This window comes from Acanthochromis polyacanthus, chromosome 6, assembly GCF_021347895.1.
Source record: "Acanthochromis polyacanthus isolate Apoly-LR-REF ecotype Palm Island chromosome 6, KAUST_Apoly_ChrSc, whole genome shotgun sequence".
NCBI classification, from domain to species: domain Eukaryota; kingdom Metazoa; phylum Chordata; class Actinopteri; family Pomacentridae; genus Acanthochromis; species Acanthochromis polyacanthus.
This window is the reverse complement of record NC_067118.1, coordinates 34311302-34326963: the sequence shown is the minus strand read 5'-3', so window position 1 is coordinate 34326963 and position 15662 is coordinate 34311302. Positions and strand designations below refer to the sequence as shown.

The 15662-nt window shown below is 42.7% G+C and overlaps 1 protein-coding gene across 1 annotated transcript; it reads left to right on the top strand.

Moving 5' to 3' along the window:
• Window positions 1-25: 25 nt before the first annotated feature.
• si:ch211-117c9.5 (sodium- and chloride-dependent creatine transporter 1) lies at window positions 26-15352 on the top strand. The gene is made up of 14 exons (XM_022214672.2): window positions 26-638; window positions 1986-2288; window positions 5443-5574; window positions 5696-6032; window positions 6862-6994; window positions 8159-8293; window positions 8445-8548; window positions 11907-12031; window positions 12132-12244; window positions 13098-13238; window positions 13524-13626; window positions 13715-13815; window positions 13901-14071; window positions 14274-15352. The coding sequence occupies exons 1-14, from the start codon at window positions 608-610 to the stop codon at window positions 14400-14402; spliced, it is 2058 nt and encodes a 685-aa protein (XP_022070364.1). The 5' UTR covers window positions 26-607; the 3' UTR covers window positions 14403-15352.
• Window positions 15353-15662: the final 310 nt, after the last annotated feature.

Here is a 15662-nt window from a genome sequence, read left to right as displayed (position 1 = left end):
CAGCGGGAGGAGGCGGGGAGAGGAGGCGTCCGTCACAGCTAACGGACCGTGCAGAGGATCACATTCTTCGTCTGTCGAGCCGCCGCATCACATACAGGTTCATGGACTTCTGACCGGGCTGCCGAGAGAAAGACAGAAAAAACCCAAAGCATCTTTACTCCGAGGCGCAGTATCATTTTCGTTTAACTGTTATCCATGAGATTCTTCAGGCTTACCTTCAAGTGCTTCGTCGACTGCTTTTGAATCTCCTCCGTCAACGGCTCAACTGACCGCGGCGCTTTGTGAAATTTGTTTCCATCTCTTGGCTGAGCTGAGGGGTTCCGACGTGTGGTAATCACAAAAACTGCGATTTTCCTTTTTTTAAAAGAAAAAAAATTAAAAAAAATCAAGGAGGGAGAAATAACAAACTCAGAGAATCAAGAAAAGACAACTGGAGCACTGTATATTGTGGCTACATCTCTCCGTCTGCCTCTCTGAGCCCGCCGGGTGCCTTCTTAGCCAGGCATTTATTAAACTTCGACTGCCCCCTGGCTAAATTATAACAGCCAGCTTGCTTTTTTAAATTAAAACCCTAATAATATATATTTTTGTGCCGCTACCCAACAACATGTCACCTGAGTTGGAAGAGAACAGCCAAGGTGAGTGTGACGTATGACCTCCACTGCTTGATAATGACTCCTTTATGTACCATATGATTCAACCACGAGCTAAACAGAAGCTGGGGTGAATGAAAGCATCTCTGCTTCCAACCACTGCTTTGACGTTGCAGCTGCACATAGCATGCCTCAGTCTGCATTTCTCATTACATCATGCATACACAATGATACATCACTGGGAACATGGCACCAGAAGTGACTCTCAACAGCCTCAAGTCATTTTGAAGCTGATGTTGCTGAGCAGGTGTCACTCCTGGTGAGTACAGGAGATCTGCAAATAGACAAGTTTTTTATCGGTATCATGTGGACATCATCATTCAGGTTGGCAGACCTTGCCCTGATTGTAAAATTAGGCAACTCCTGTATATGCGTCTACCTGCGTGGATCTAAGTGTCTAGCATTTTATCTCATTGACATGCACCCCGTTTGTTCCCCAGAACAATAGGTGTCTCTTTTATTCTTGAGCCAGCAAATTCTTATTATTAACAATTTAAACAAAGGAACAAAAGCAAGAAGCAAACACCACATGCAGGTATTCCTTTCACAAATGATGCTAAACCGCAGGATTACTCTAATGAGTTGTTCAGTAGATGCTTACATCCCTCACCTTACCCACTCTTTCCCCCTTCTCCATTCACACACCCCCTCAAACTGCTCTGATCTGGATTGATCTGCCTTGCTTTGCATCCAGCACAGAGCGCCTCATACTAATATTCTGGAATGGCACTAACCGAAGTGACACGTTGCACTTATTTGTGTTTGGGAGTCTGCATGCGTTTGCTCAGTGGTTTACGTGAAAGAGAGGAAATTAAAGCTTTGTGAGTAACAGGGGAGCCTGAGATATACCTTGAGGCGGCTCTCTCTGCTGTGTTGTACCGCAGCACACTAATCACTCTGTCAGACAGAGACAGAGACAGACAGAATGAACATCGGGGGAGGGCTCAGGCATGATAATATAGCTGCAACAGGATGTGGGCAGTTCACATTATAAATACAATCTATTAAATGTGAATGAGACGTGTTTCAATCCTGTCGCTGCTTAAGGTTTGTAATAATTGGCTACAGTTGCACTGGGTATTTACAGTATTGCAATGAATGGGAAGCTTCTCTCCATTCAGCACGAGTGTGGTCCAAGAGATCAACTGTCTCCATTGCTGACACGTGATGTGAAGTTCTGAATGTGTACACTTCAGTAATGAGTGGCAATACTGAATGTAGAATTTTGTGAAAAGAAGATTTTACTAGTGCCATACCGGCTCCTTTTCCTGTCTCTTTGTTTCCTCAGACTATTGTCTTCTTTCTTATCTGAACTGTTGTTTTTCTGTCCAGGTGAAATCAGTGTCCCCCAGTTGGAGACAGGGATCCTGTCTGAGGAGGAGGGCGGCGAGTCGGCTCGTCCCCTCGTACCTGTGCCTGGAGTGGGCCAAGGGTGTAGTGAGGGCGGAGGGGCTGGCCCACCGCTGACCCAGGACGGGGCTGCAGCGGGGACTGGAAATGGAGCCGTGGCAGTACCAGTGGTGGAGAGAGAAACTTGGACCAGACAGATGGACTTCATCATGTCCTGTGTGGGTTTTGCTGTTGGCTTGGGCAATGTGTGGCGCTTCCCGTACCTCTGCTACAAGAACGGAGGAGGTGAGCCTCAGGAGCACTGTGTGGTTCATCTAGTTTGTGTTTCAACACAAATGAGCACAATTGCAATAAGCATATGACAAGTTTCACTTTTAAATGTGTCATCCCCATGGTCCGTCATCATTGCTGAAAAATTTAGGCGGTAATGGCAGTGTCATCTGCAAACATAATGAGTGAAATACCCTCATGTTGGAAAGGTAGATGCAGTGACAGCTGTTATGGGTAAATCTGAGAGGTCACAGCTTTGAGGGTCACCTGGTGTGTTGTCTGCCACAGTAAAAATTTTAGCATTTTGGAGACTTCAGTGTGCGAGCTACTTCTCCTTTTCATGTGCCATGTGCTGATCCAAACTGTCTTGAGTTCTGTTGGTGAAGAAGTGTATTGTTCACAAAAACAAAATGAGATTCGGGTCTTGAGTATTAAACAACAGGCTGATCTCCGCAGTGCTCTTAAAAGAGAATAAAATATAGAATTGAAACATCAAAACAGAAAGATTTTGAGCTACCACTACCTTGTTATTCGAATACATTATGCATTTTCAGAAAAATAAATTCTAGAAAATCTTCAGGGTAAAGAGAAAAGTTGTACTCAAAGAATAATTCTGCCGTTTACATTTCACTAACTTCAGCATCACCATGGTATTTTATTTTATAGTCAGTATTAAACACGTTATGTAACTCCAACAGAAGGATAGCAGTGAAAGGCAGCATGGTGAGAGGTAATGCTGTAATAGACATAAAAGGTAGACGAAGCAGGTCCCGCATGGCTGTGAACACGTAGCTCCAAAGCTGTGACTCCCCCACGTGATTTCACTTCATTTATTGCAGCTGCCAGTGGCTTAACAGACGGACTAAGTGCAAGTTGCACTACGGTGTTGCTCTGGCTCTCATTGACATATTAGGTTATTTGAGCCATTATTAGTCACATATCCCTTATTTTTCTATCAATGCCAACTTGCCCAACAGTAACCTGACCTGTTTGCAGCTTTTGTCCTTGACTTTTCCTTATCTCTGCCCAACCCACTGTTCTGTTTTTTTATGAGATGTTCAGTTGTAATGAAGCTGAATGTGAACTGTGTGTGTGTGTGTGTGTGTGTGTGTGTGTGTGTGTGTGTGTGTGTGTGTGTGTGTGTGTGTGTGTGTGTGTGTGTGTGTGTGTTTGTTTCTTTGTCCAGCCCTCCCTCTCCCTCATGTGTGTGTGTCTTGTGACCAGTGGCTCTGATACCCACCTTGTGGTATCATGTAACAATGGCCTGCCTCACACAGTCCACCCCCTGTGCTCCTGCCCAGCGCTCTTGAGGCACACAAAGGTGCTCTCTCCCACCCTCCTCCCGATAAGGAGGCATATGGATATGTCACACAATAACCGTTCTGTGACTGTGCCCATTTGTCTTCTCTGCGTCAGCACAGTCACATCCGCTACAGTGCGTACACCCTTGACCAACCCAGGGTACACCTTATAACATGACAAAGGTATCAGATAAGAGCTCTGGGCTTTTAGAAAGACCTGCTTGTTTCTGAAACAAGGTCACAGTCCGCTGGAGACAGTAATAGGTGAACGAACTGTAAAAGCATGGAATTAATGCTCTGCAAATCTCATCTACTTATTTGTAACTCAGCTGCTAGGTCTGATGTGTCTGGTCCATTTATGATTACAGAGGATTTATTTAAGCCTATTAAAGATGCTGTTCCTTGGTGATTTGGCCAATATGTTGGGGTATGTCAGCAAAAGCATTTTCTCCAGTCATTCCATTCACTCTTTTCATTGCATCTCTCTCCCCTTCTCTGTCTTTCTCTCTGCATCTCTCTCGCTCACCCACCCCTTTCTCTCTTAGACTCACGAATGTCTCCTTATATGGCTACAGCCCTCTGCTCTCAGTGAATGACATAGAGAATGATGAACTGAATGAGGCAAAAAAAGAAAATATGTGAAGCAATGGCATTGTTGCAGAGCAACCAGGTCAACGCCTTGTCATTTTTGTTATTTGTTGAACCTCCTCTACCTCGACGTCCCAGTTTTTCTCCCTGCCTCTCCTGCAATCTATCCATGTTTCCCTCCTTGCTTCATACCCTTATTCTGCTCTGCGTCATAGCTGGTCATGTGACTCCCTTCCATCTGCGCATTGTGGTGGCATCACTCAGCTATATTATTATTCAAACCAAATTACTGCACTTGGATTTAGCGATTTAAATGCATTACGCTGCTTTTTCATGTATTTTCTACTGATCGGAGCAAGCATCTGCTACTGTAAGAGAATCCAAAAGGAGATTATTTATAGAAAAGCACAGACCAATTGCTCTGGGCCAACTGCTGCTAATCAAAATGAAACAGGTATTAGATGTCTCGATCAGGACTAATAATTCCTGCTTGAGTCTATTGTGTTCTTCCCTTCTCCATTGACAGCCCTTTGTCTGTCGCCTCATTATGCAGTTTTCAAGTTGAAGGACAATATTGTGCTTGCCAAAATGTCCAAGCACTTGTGGAATGGGAGACAATGCGGTCTCATCTCCCACATAGATTTTCAATGCGTCTCTTATCTGTGGACTTGTCTGTCCTCTTTCCTGATGTTCCCTCTTTTGTCCTTTAACGCTTCCACCTCCTCTAGATTGTTTCTTGGTCTGTGGAGTGCTAAGAGCCATGCTTGTCTGTGTTTGTGCAGCTCGTGCACTTGCAAATTTTAAATCTGACTTTTGCATCTGATTTTCTGTCTGTTCAAGTATTACTGCTGTAACACGGCTTGTAAAAGCAGCACATATTTAAAGAGCCTGGTCCTAATAAGTCAGCACTAAGAAACACAAATGTAATTAGTTTGAATATGAATAGCTTAATGTAATATTAATGGTAATATTATCATGGTAGTTTTATCTAAATTTGTAGATCTCTTTCCATGGCCGCCTCTCCCTATATTTGTGTCTTTCTTTTTGTTTTGTGTGTAAATGATAATAGACAAAATGATGTTAAAATAATTCAGTTTAATCACACCATGATGCATAAAATCATAAGAAATGCATATCCATGTAGTTATTCAATCCATGCCAGTGCTTTCATTCTATATGTTGGGGCAGTCATTGTTTTTGCAATATCTTTGGCCATCAGGAAACAATTTTTCTGCCCGCCTGCTAGTTCAGATACCACATGATGAATATGTGTGTTGCAGGAGTTTTTCTGATCCCTTACCTGCTGATTGTGTTCATCGGGGGCATCCCAGTGTTCTTCCTAGAGATTGCACTGGGACAGTTCATGAAGCAGGGAGGGGTCTCTGCCTGGAACATCGCACCCCTCTTCAAAGGTACATATCTCTGTGTACACTAGTGTTGCAGGAATATGCAGAGAAGATGAGACATTTTTTAATCCAGTTGTCACTTTTAGTTTTCAAGTTTTATACCCATACACCTCTCTCTCTCTGTCAGGTCTGGGCCTGGCCTCAATGGTCATAGTGTTCTTCTGTAACACCTACTACGTCATGATCCTGGTGTGGGGCCTCTACTTTCTCTTCCACTCTTTCACAAACCCACTGCCCTGGGCCACCTGTGGACATCCCTGGAACACCCCAAACTGTACGCAGGACTTCCGACGCGCCTGCCACAACCGCAGCGCCGCGCAGTCTGCTCTGCTGTCATCTGCTGCCACCCCCTCCAACCTCCTCTCCTCCGCGTCCCCGCTGAACTTGTCCTCAGCCCAGATCTTCTTCAATGGCAGCTGCATGGAGGCTGAGGGCATGCGCTCCCCGGTCATCGAGTTCTGGGAGTATGTCATTCATTGACTTAAATAGGTGTCGCAGTCTTTAAAATACACTCAAAGTGATAAAGACTTGAATACACCCACAATCTAAATATTAAGTAGGATAGGCCAATTATCATCCTACTCTATTATCACAATCGATATTTGGCATTTTACCAATTATTGGTATCCCTACATTTCTGACAGATTGTTGACAAAGTAGCTCCTTCAGGTCTGATGCTTTTTTCTTTCTCTGTCTGTAGTCCCTCTGTGGTCTCAGAAATATCTCTCAAGCAAAGTCTGCAAAAACTGAACAAGAAACACAAGCCATTGCCACAAAACAGTACATTAGCTACTCCCACAGTGGCTAAGGCTACGCTAATGGCTAACATTTAAGTTAGAAGGCGGCCACAAATTACAATGAAAGTGTGTGGAAAACAATAACTAACAGTGTAAGTTCTGAACCTTAGTGGACAGTAAAAATGATAGAACAGTGACAGATTAGGAAAACAGAAGAACAGCAGATGTAACTACAGAAGACAAACTGATTAATCTCAGTTGATCTCACATAAACAGAGAGCATCCTAATTAATCACTCCTATTTCAATGTTAATGACAGGTTCTCTGCCATCACATGCTATTAAAATATTACATGTAATGCATATCGCTCCAAAAATATCGGCGTTGGTATCGGTCCTAGAAAACCCATTTCAGTCAATCCCTCATATTAAGGATCTTAAGTTTTTATACTGGTCATTTTTGCCAAATGCAAAATTTAGCTTGTGTTTTTGTTGGTTTTGATGAACGTGTGTGTTGTTTGTTTCTTACGGCCACACTTTTTTGTTGTTCTTTCCAGACGCAAAGTGCTCCGTCTGTCTGGAGGCCTACATGAGCCTGGTGACATAAGCTATGAGATGGTGCTGTGTCTCATAGCCACCTGGATCATCGTTTACTTCTGCATGTGGAAAGGAGTTAAATCTACTGGCAAGGTAAAGCATTTTCTGGCTGTTCAATTCATGATGCATAATGTCACATGTCACCATTTGGGTTTATGGAGGGCAGACTGATATTTGCATGGCTTCATTCAAAGATTTAAATAACTGCAGCATTTTGCCCTTTGACCCCAAATCAGCTTTAGCATAGTGAGAGGATCAGTGTCTAGACTGAAACACATATGAACACAGTATAAGCACACGTGTATTATTTGAATGTTTGCTCATTTCTGTTGTTGTGTTTCATCAGACTATAATCTTCCACTGATCCCTAGATTTATAGTGTTATGCTAAACATACACATTGTTCAGAGTGGCCATTTCCTCATTCTTTTATATATGTGTGCTCTGATAGGCTGACATAAAAAACACGTCCTTATTTTGTTGCATGTGGGGATGTCTGTGTTTGCATACTTGTGTCTCCAGAGTAGCCAAAGCTCATAGAGCGAGGGAAAAAATAATGAAAGAGATTGAACCAGCCAGCTGTAAGCCGATTACTAACTTTCCACCATGTAGATGTTTGAAAGCTGGAAAGGGGCTTTTGTGCCCACGTTCACCCTAGATCAAGGCAAATATGTGCTTTCTCGCTACTTTGCTTTTACCACTCTGATTTAGCTGGGATTTGATGCTTCTACTAGGTAGCAGGGGGTGGCTTTCTCAGCATAACTTGACAAAGACTACCTTCTGAAAAGGTCTGCCAAAAACCCCTGCTATTGCAGGAGGTTTACAAATTGTCTGGCTTTCCATTTACAGGCTACCTTTTCTTCAAAGTAACATGACCCATTACACATCTACTACAGGAAGGACCTAATGGGCTTCTACTTATGACTTGAGTATTTGCAAAGCAGGTAATTGCTTAATCAAAGTGATAAAAATATACTTAGGTGCAGTTACATTTGACCATAGCTGATGAACCATGTTGATAAGCACTAAACCTTTCCAGCTAGTCTGTTAAATTCATAGCATAACCACATCTTTTTATGTACTTACATCATGTAATATGAAGGGTTTAAGTGTTTACTGTGGAGTTTTCTATTGTCACTTAATGCAAGTTAATGCATAGCACTCAAACTTCACCTCCCCACCCAAAGAATATCCTGTAAATTGGTCAAACATTACCCAGAAATGTACTTCACAGCTCTCCTTATCCATCTCTCTGTAGGTCGTGTACTTCACAGCTTTGTTCCCCTACCTGGTTCTGGTTGTTCTGCTGGCCCACGGAGTCACTCTGCCCGGAGCTTTGGATGGCATTGTTTACTACCTGAAACCAGACTGGTCCAAACTTGGAGAAGCACAGGTTTCACTTTTGCATTCGCATTTGGCAACAGTGCACATTTTTCTGTAGCAGTGTAGTTACAAGGAAATATGACGGATTTTCAAAGCAACTTCTCGAAGACTTAGGTCAAAACTAATGTGAAGCATTGCTCACACATTTCTCTTTATGATAGGTGTGGATTGATGCCGGCACTCAGATTTTTTTCTCCTATGCCATCGGACTAGGTGCCTTGACTGCACTGGGCAGCTACAACCGCTTCCATAACAACTGTTACCAGTGAGTTTATACACAACATAAAATGAGACGCCACTATCACTGGAAGGAGGCCAGTGTCAACACAAAGTCACCGCCTGACTCTGCATTCTGTTGCACAACTTGAAAACGCATATATTCCACCAGAAGCAGACAGTTTTTCCACCGCACACACCGTGAGAGAAGAAGCATATCTCACTCTGCCTTTACTAACAGTCACATGAAATACCAGAAACATCAGTTCCTTTTCTCCTAGAAACAACTCTCATTATTGCCTTATTACAAGGACTATGCTGTTCTCTGGACTTCACAGTGACCATTACACTTAAATAGGCCCAACGACTTCCCTGCACACTACTCATTTAAAATATTTTCCACCCCTGATCAAAATACACTCAACAAAAATATAAACACAGCACTTTTGTTTTTGCTCCCATTTTTTATGAGATGAACTCAAAGATCTAAAACTTTTTCCACATATATAATATCACCATTTCTCTCAAATATTGTTCACAAATCTGTCTAAATCTGTGATAGTGAGCACTTCTCCTTTGCTGAGATAATCCATCCCACCTCTCAGGTGTGCCACATCAAGATGTTGATTAGACACCATGATTAGTGCACAGACGTGCCTTAGACTGCCCACAATAAAAGGACACTCTGAAAGGTGCAGTTTTATCACACAGTACAATGCCACAAATGTGGCAAGATTTGACAGAGTGTGCAATTGGCATGCTGACAGCAGGAATGTCAACCAGAGCTGTTGCTCGTGTATTGAATGTTCATTTCTTTACCTTAAGCCGTCTCCAAAGGCATTTCAGAGAATTTGGCAGTACATCCAACCAGCCTCACAACTGCAGACCACTTGTAACCACACACCTGTGCACTAATCATGGTGTCTAATCAGCATCTTGATATGGCACACCTGTGAGGTGGGATGGATTATCTCAGCAAAGGAGAAGTGCTCACTATCACAGATTTAGACAGATTTGTGAACAATATTTGAGAGAAATGGTGATATTGTGTATGTGGAAAAAGTTTTAGATCTTTGAGTTCATCTCATAAAAAATGGGAGCAAAAACAAAAGTGTTGCGTTTATATTTTTGTTGAGTGTAGAAGTGAATGGGTTGCCAGGAAGGCCTCCATAAGTCCTGAGTATGTAGCAGCTTTATTTTTGTTTTTGAGCAGACATTACATTATGCATTTTGAAAGGCTTTACTGCCCGTCGGCTGACCTGCTGGTTTTGCCCTTGGCTGATAAGCCAGCATGTGTTTAGCCTAAACAGACGGACATGTAAACCTTTTAAGACGCTCATGAGGTTGGTAGCTCCATCGCAGTAATAATGACTTTGTTTTGGTATATCTCAGCACTTACTTGCATATTTGGAATGCCCATAATTGGAGACGTCTCGTGAATATCCTGCTATCTGATATTTTCTCTCCCTTGACCTTACTTGGAATTTTAATGATGAGTACACATTCTGAGGTATGTCAGCTCTTTTTCTCACACACACACACACATAGCATGATGCTTATAAGTAGATAGCAGGGTTCATACATAAACTATACTTATATATAGAAACTTTTGCACTCAGGTTTTGATTGACTTGCTTTAAAAACAAAGAGCTTATGACTTTTTTTAAGCCATTTTGGCTGTGTGGCTTAGTGGATCACAATATCAGTCTGTCCATCTGTTGGTCTAACACATTGGTCCAAAGTGAAATATCTTAAACCCAGTTTGACACTTTACTGCTGCTAATTTTGCATGCTAATGTGTTAACCGCTGTTTCCAACTTGAAAGTCCCATTTGCTGTCTTTTTGGGCAAAAATTAACACCTTTTGTAAAGTAGTGTTACAATATTTCTCAGTGGGTGTGCTCTCATGTGACTGTGGCTGTCTTGAACAAGCTCCAGTTTCTCTCCAGGAATTTTGTGTCTTTGTTGCCTTGATGCAGTGACAAGTTGGGATAGTGGCACACTTTGTTTACGCAGTCTCTCCTTAAAGGCATATATGGTGTTCTCTCTTATTTGTATCAACAAAATCTAACAGAAATCCTTGTGATTAAGAAGTTGGTGTCCACTTTGTGTTCCTGCCTCCACACTGATCACTCACTAAGCACAGTGGATGTACCTGTCAGAAACTTAGCAGTGATGGATGCCACAGACACCCTTTGAGAGGTGTGGAGGAAGGAGGTTTTGGAGGCTATCCGACCGTCTGACATACAGTTCAGACAGATCGTAAATCCAGCTTCACCCAGTCCTGAGTGTGTTCACCGAGTAAGATTGAAGGCAGCAACCATTCAGCCGTCTAATCAAAAGTGAATGAGTTATAAATCAGCCCAACTAATGACCCATCTCTTCCCTATTGTTGGTCTGGGTAACTACTTCTCCTGTGTTATTGAATTCTGCATTTAACTGAACTATTCCAGATTTATTTCCTCCTAAAATACTTTTTTTTTCCAGTGTGAGCTTATTTTTGTGTTTGGATCTTCTATTCATGATGCTTAAGCAGACTATACAGCAACTTTATAAGCTAAGTGGGGTTAGGTATGCTTAGTTTACCTTGTTTGTCAATTCAGTATCCAATAGCTTTTTTTCCCGGCATGTGATGAGCATCACAGTATGCAAGGGCTGTTGGTATGACCATAGAATTTCAGTCTTCTTCAGTGATTATGGCCTCATAATGGGCTGCTTTCTCAGCACAGTCACTTACTCTCACTTGTTGTGACTATCTAAATCCATACGCAGCCTTCTGAGTACTGCCTCAGACTGAAAGAGAATGTTGACAGTTGACTGCGTGGAGGTTGCTGGTGAATGCAGCTGTATAACAGTGTGATAAAAACCATCCTGATGCAACTGTTGTTTATACATTCTTCACATCAGCCAGGATTCTTGGTTTGTGTTGCCAACTCGACTGGGCTCGTCAAGATAAACAGAAGTTCAGTCCTCACTTTGCAGACAGATTGTAGGGATGTTGTTGACTTCATACTTAGATGAGAATTCAGTCTCTCAATAGTACTAATTTATTTATTATTGTAATGTCATGTACAGCGTACACGGCATATGCATAGCAAGTAATCAGAAGGATTTTTTTCTTTTATCCTCTCTCCTCTCAGACCTTGAGGTAGACTTCCTATTGACTTATGTGTTCCCTGTTCTCTACCTGCCAACTATAAAGACAGCTGCAGCTTTCAGAGAAATTGCTATTGATCCTCTCTTTACCATCCCAGGCCATCTTCTCCGAGCCAGTGTTTGTCTTGTGTATGTTACTGGAGCCTCATGTTACATCATATTAGAATGCTTTTTCTCACAGTGGCTTTTTCTGTGCTGTTTCCCCCCCTGCTCTTTCTCAATTCCTCTGCCTGTCTCTGTGTTTCTCTGTAGGGATGCATTTGTGCTGGCCCTCATTAACAGTGGCACCAGTTTCTTTGCCGGCTTCGTGGTGTTCTCTGTGCTGGGTTTCATGGCTGCAGAGCAAGGAGTGGACATCAGTAAGGTAGCTGAGAGTGGTAAGAATGGGCAAATAAAAAAAAATCAAGCGTAATGAGCTAAGTACTGACAGTGAGAGCCACACTAGTTTGATATTTCTGACTGTATCTCAATGTGCAGGTCCAGGCCTGGCCTTCATAGCCTACCCCAAGGCTGTGACTCTGATGCCTCTGGCGCCGCTCTGGGCAGCACTTTTCTTCTTTATGCTGCTGATACTGGGCCTGGACAGTCAGGTAATATCCTGATAGTAGCCACATTTGAGTTTGCTTTATTGTATCCACTTTAACCATATCTATGCAAATGTTAGATAATACTGCTTTCTGTATATTGATTCTGTAGTGCGTTCATATATTTTGTAGAATATATAGCTAATCTACATTCCTTGTTCTGTCTTACTTGCGGTCGCAAGAGTGACAGAAACAGCCTGAAAACGTCACGTCCAGTTTTAGCATTACATTTCTCAGCAGCCTGTTTGTTGTGTGTCTGTTTGAGCCAGTGCCTACATCCATTGTTTTACAGCCCAGAGATTTGTCAATGAGCTTCTGTCTGATTCACACAGAGAGCGCCTGTCTCCCCTCCAATCCATTCATTTATTCTCACTTTCCATTCTCTCCCTCATTTCTTCTCTATCCATCTCTCTCTTTTTTGTGCTGCCATAGCCGCATTGCCTATAAATACACTGCCATTTCTGTTAAATGATGTAAAAATAACCGCACAGCTGTTATCCTCGAAGCTCATTCCAGAAGCCAAAATATGTTTTTTGGGAAGATAAACATAAACATTGCTGCATAGAAAGGTCGAGAAGTGGGTTTGGGCCAATATGCTCTTCTGCAAAATCTGAATTGCATGTCAAGCTCACGTGCAATTCAGTATCTGACATGCTGTTTGTTTGAAAGGGAAGGTGATTGAGTAGCAGCAGCTATGTAATATATCCAAAACCTTTATCATCTGGTGAGTGCCAGAGTGTTGTTTCCAAGTCCAGTAATATCTGAACGATAAATGTTCACAGAGACATGTTTCAGTTTTGTCCACTTTCTCTCCTTTGCCTCTTACTTTTTCCTTCATATTGCTTTCTCTCTTTTTCAGTTTGTAGGTGTAGAAGGTTTGATAACGGGAATCATGGACATGCTACCCCCTAAATCTGTCATGGGCTCCCTGCGGCGAGAGGTGGTAGCTGCCATCTGCTGCGTCATCTGCTTCCTTATTGACATGTCCATGGTCACTGAGGTACAGTGGGAATTTTTAGATTCTTTCTTCAGATTTAGGTGGACAACTGTTATTTTCTCGCCATAGCACAGCAATCTTGTAGGCCGACTATAGGCAAAGGTGTAAAAATGTTTTATATTTTGATGTTTAAGATATTTTTTTGATAACTTGTGCTGTAATTAATCATAATATATAATAACTAGAACAATTAGCCATTTCCAGACATGATCTGGGATGAAAGCTGTAAACAGGAAACACATTAAGTTTTTTACAGGATGGTTCTAATACTGTCACTGCTTCTGTCAGGGAGGGATGTATGTCTTCCAGCTGTTTGACTACTACTCTGCCAGTGGCATCACTCTGTTGTGGCAAGCCTTGTGGGAGTGCGTGGTGATTGCATGGGTTTATGGTGAGACAGTACAAACAATTACAGTACAAACAATACAAACTGCTCGATTCAGTGCATAGTCACATCCACGTTATGCCACCCCTGTCAGGCGCAGACCGTTTCATGGACGACGTGGCTCGTATGATTGGCTATCAGCCCCTACCCTACATGAAGTGGTGCTGGTCTTACGTCACACCTTTTGTCTGTGTGGTATGTGCAGCCCTGTCTGTTTTTTTTTAAATGTATGTTTCCACTACCATTTGCAAACTGCTGATCATTTTCTTTGTGCATATAGGGACTGTTCCTTTTCCACGTGGTGAACTACAAGCCCCTGACTTACAACACGGTGTACACGTACCCTGCGTGGGGTCAAGCACTTGGCTGGGCGCTGGCCCTGTCCTCTATGCTCTGTATACCACTCACTGTTCTCTACAAACTTCTGCGCTGCAAAGGATCTTTGCGGGAGGTCAGTATTCCCGCTTGCAACTGTATGCATTCATATCAGTTCCCCTGTGCTTGTTTTTGTGCATAGTTGTTGATAAGTCAGTCGGAATGTATCTTCCCGTCATATCCTTTATTTGGTTAGGTGGCTTCATCATTACTAAGATAGCTGAAGCCTTTATCTAACAAAGAGCTCATCACGCCTCTGTTTTTGTCTCTCTCTGCAGCGGTGGCAGCATCTGACCACCCCAGTTTGGGGCAGACATCACCTGGAGTACCTGGCCCCGGAGAGTGAGGCCAAACTGCTGCCCCCTGTAGGCACCAAGAGTACACTTCTCTTTGAGAGTGTCATCTGACAAGCTGAGCTCTGCAGAACATAGAGCCGTGTCACCTCTGACATCAGCACACACATACACAAAACACTCACACACTACACTGAGCTGGTGAGGGTTAAACGCAGATTAGTTACACACCCCACAGTTTTAAAAGTATGAAAAAGCCCTGGACAAATGGACCAAAGATTAGATCGGAGAAGAACTGAAACACACCCGCAACCATAAGTCATCACAGGCTGATATACCCTCTGCTCTGTTTTCTGACTCTACCTCGCTGGCTCTCCCCTCTCTCTTTCTGCCCTCTGCCTTTGTGCTGTCCTGTCCTGTCTCGTCCTGTGAGTGTGACGTGTCTGGTGTAGTTGCAATATCTTCCCTTTCCACGCCTTTCTGTCCAGGTTTCCACAGCTTCATCTGTCCCAAGCCATTATGTCGTTTTGCTTTTAAAAGATTCGGGTGAACCTTTTTAAACGGAAGACTTTATGTCTGCTGCTACAATGCATTGTTCTCAGCGTGTACGTGTGTAGATGCACGCATGCCTGTGCGCATGTGTCCGTACGTGTGTGTGGGGGCGTGTGCAGGTGCCTGTGAAAAGGAGTGTGCGCTGAACTTTGGCAGTGTTGTCTTCGTTTACATGTGGCAAAGCCTTTTGGCCATCGTTTGCTGCCATCTGTGCTCTCTGAGTTAACTGTACAAAGACAACTTCCATTTGTAAGAAAAAAAAAGAATCATAAGGAGACAATACATCACCACTTCCAGCTGTGTATTTTAAACTAACTTAAGTATTCAGTGTATCGTAGGGTCTGTGAATCCGTGTTACTATTTGAAGGGGATGATAATCATTATTTCCACATTAAGTGAAGGAGAGAAACTTCCGACTGAACTGTGTAACGAGCAGGAGACTGGGTTGTGGGGAGGGGAAAGAAACATGATACGGTCAGGAGAGAAGCAATAAATGACCAGATAAAGAGGGATGTATTGTGTTTTATGGCTCTTCATTTGTATCGTCTCGTTCGTTTTTCTCTCAGAAACAAAATATATGTACAGAAGATATTCAGGTTCATTCACATTAACTATGTTACACATTGACACCTGTATAAAAATACATATAAAGACACTTTTGATAGTTAAACATTTACCTTGAGGCAGCTTTATAAAGCTTCTGCAATGAACACAACGGCGAGCAACATGCTCATGAGACAAGGAGTAAGTGTTCCACAATTCATTACATTGTAGTGGTCAATCCAGCTAACAAATTATTTAAAGATCCGGGACATTCAGCGG

Excerpts from the sequence above, each read along its gene's own strand:
- si:ch211-117c9.5 (XM_022214672.2), top strand. The coding sequence starts at position 608 with ATGTCACCTGAGTTGGAAGAGAACAGCCAAG. Across the intron at positions 8,294-8,444 it reads CCAAACTTGGAGAAGCACAG|GTGTGGATTGATGCCGGCAC; the intron begins GTTTCACTTTTG and ends TCTTTATGATAG. Across the intron at positions 13,816-13,900 it reads TCACACCTTTTGTCTGTGTG|GGACTGTTCCTTTTCCACGT; the intron begins GTATGTGCAGCC and ends TTGTGCATATAG.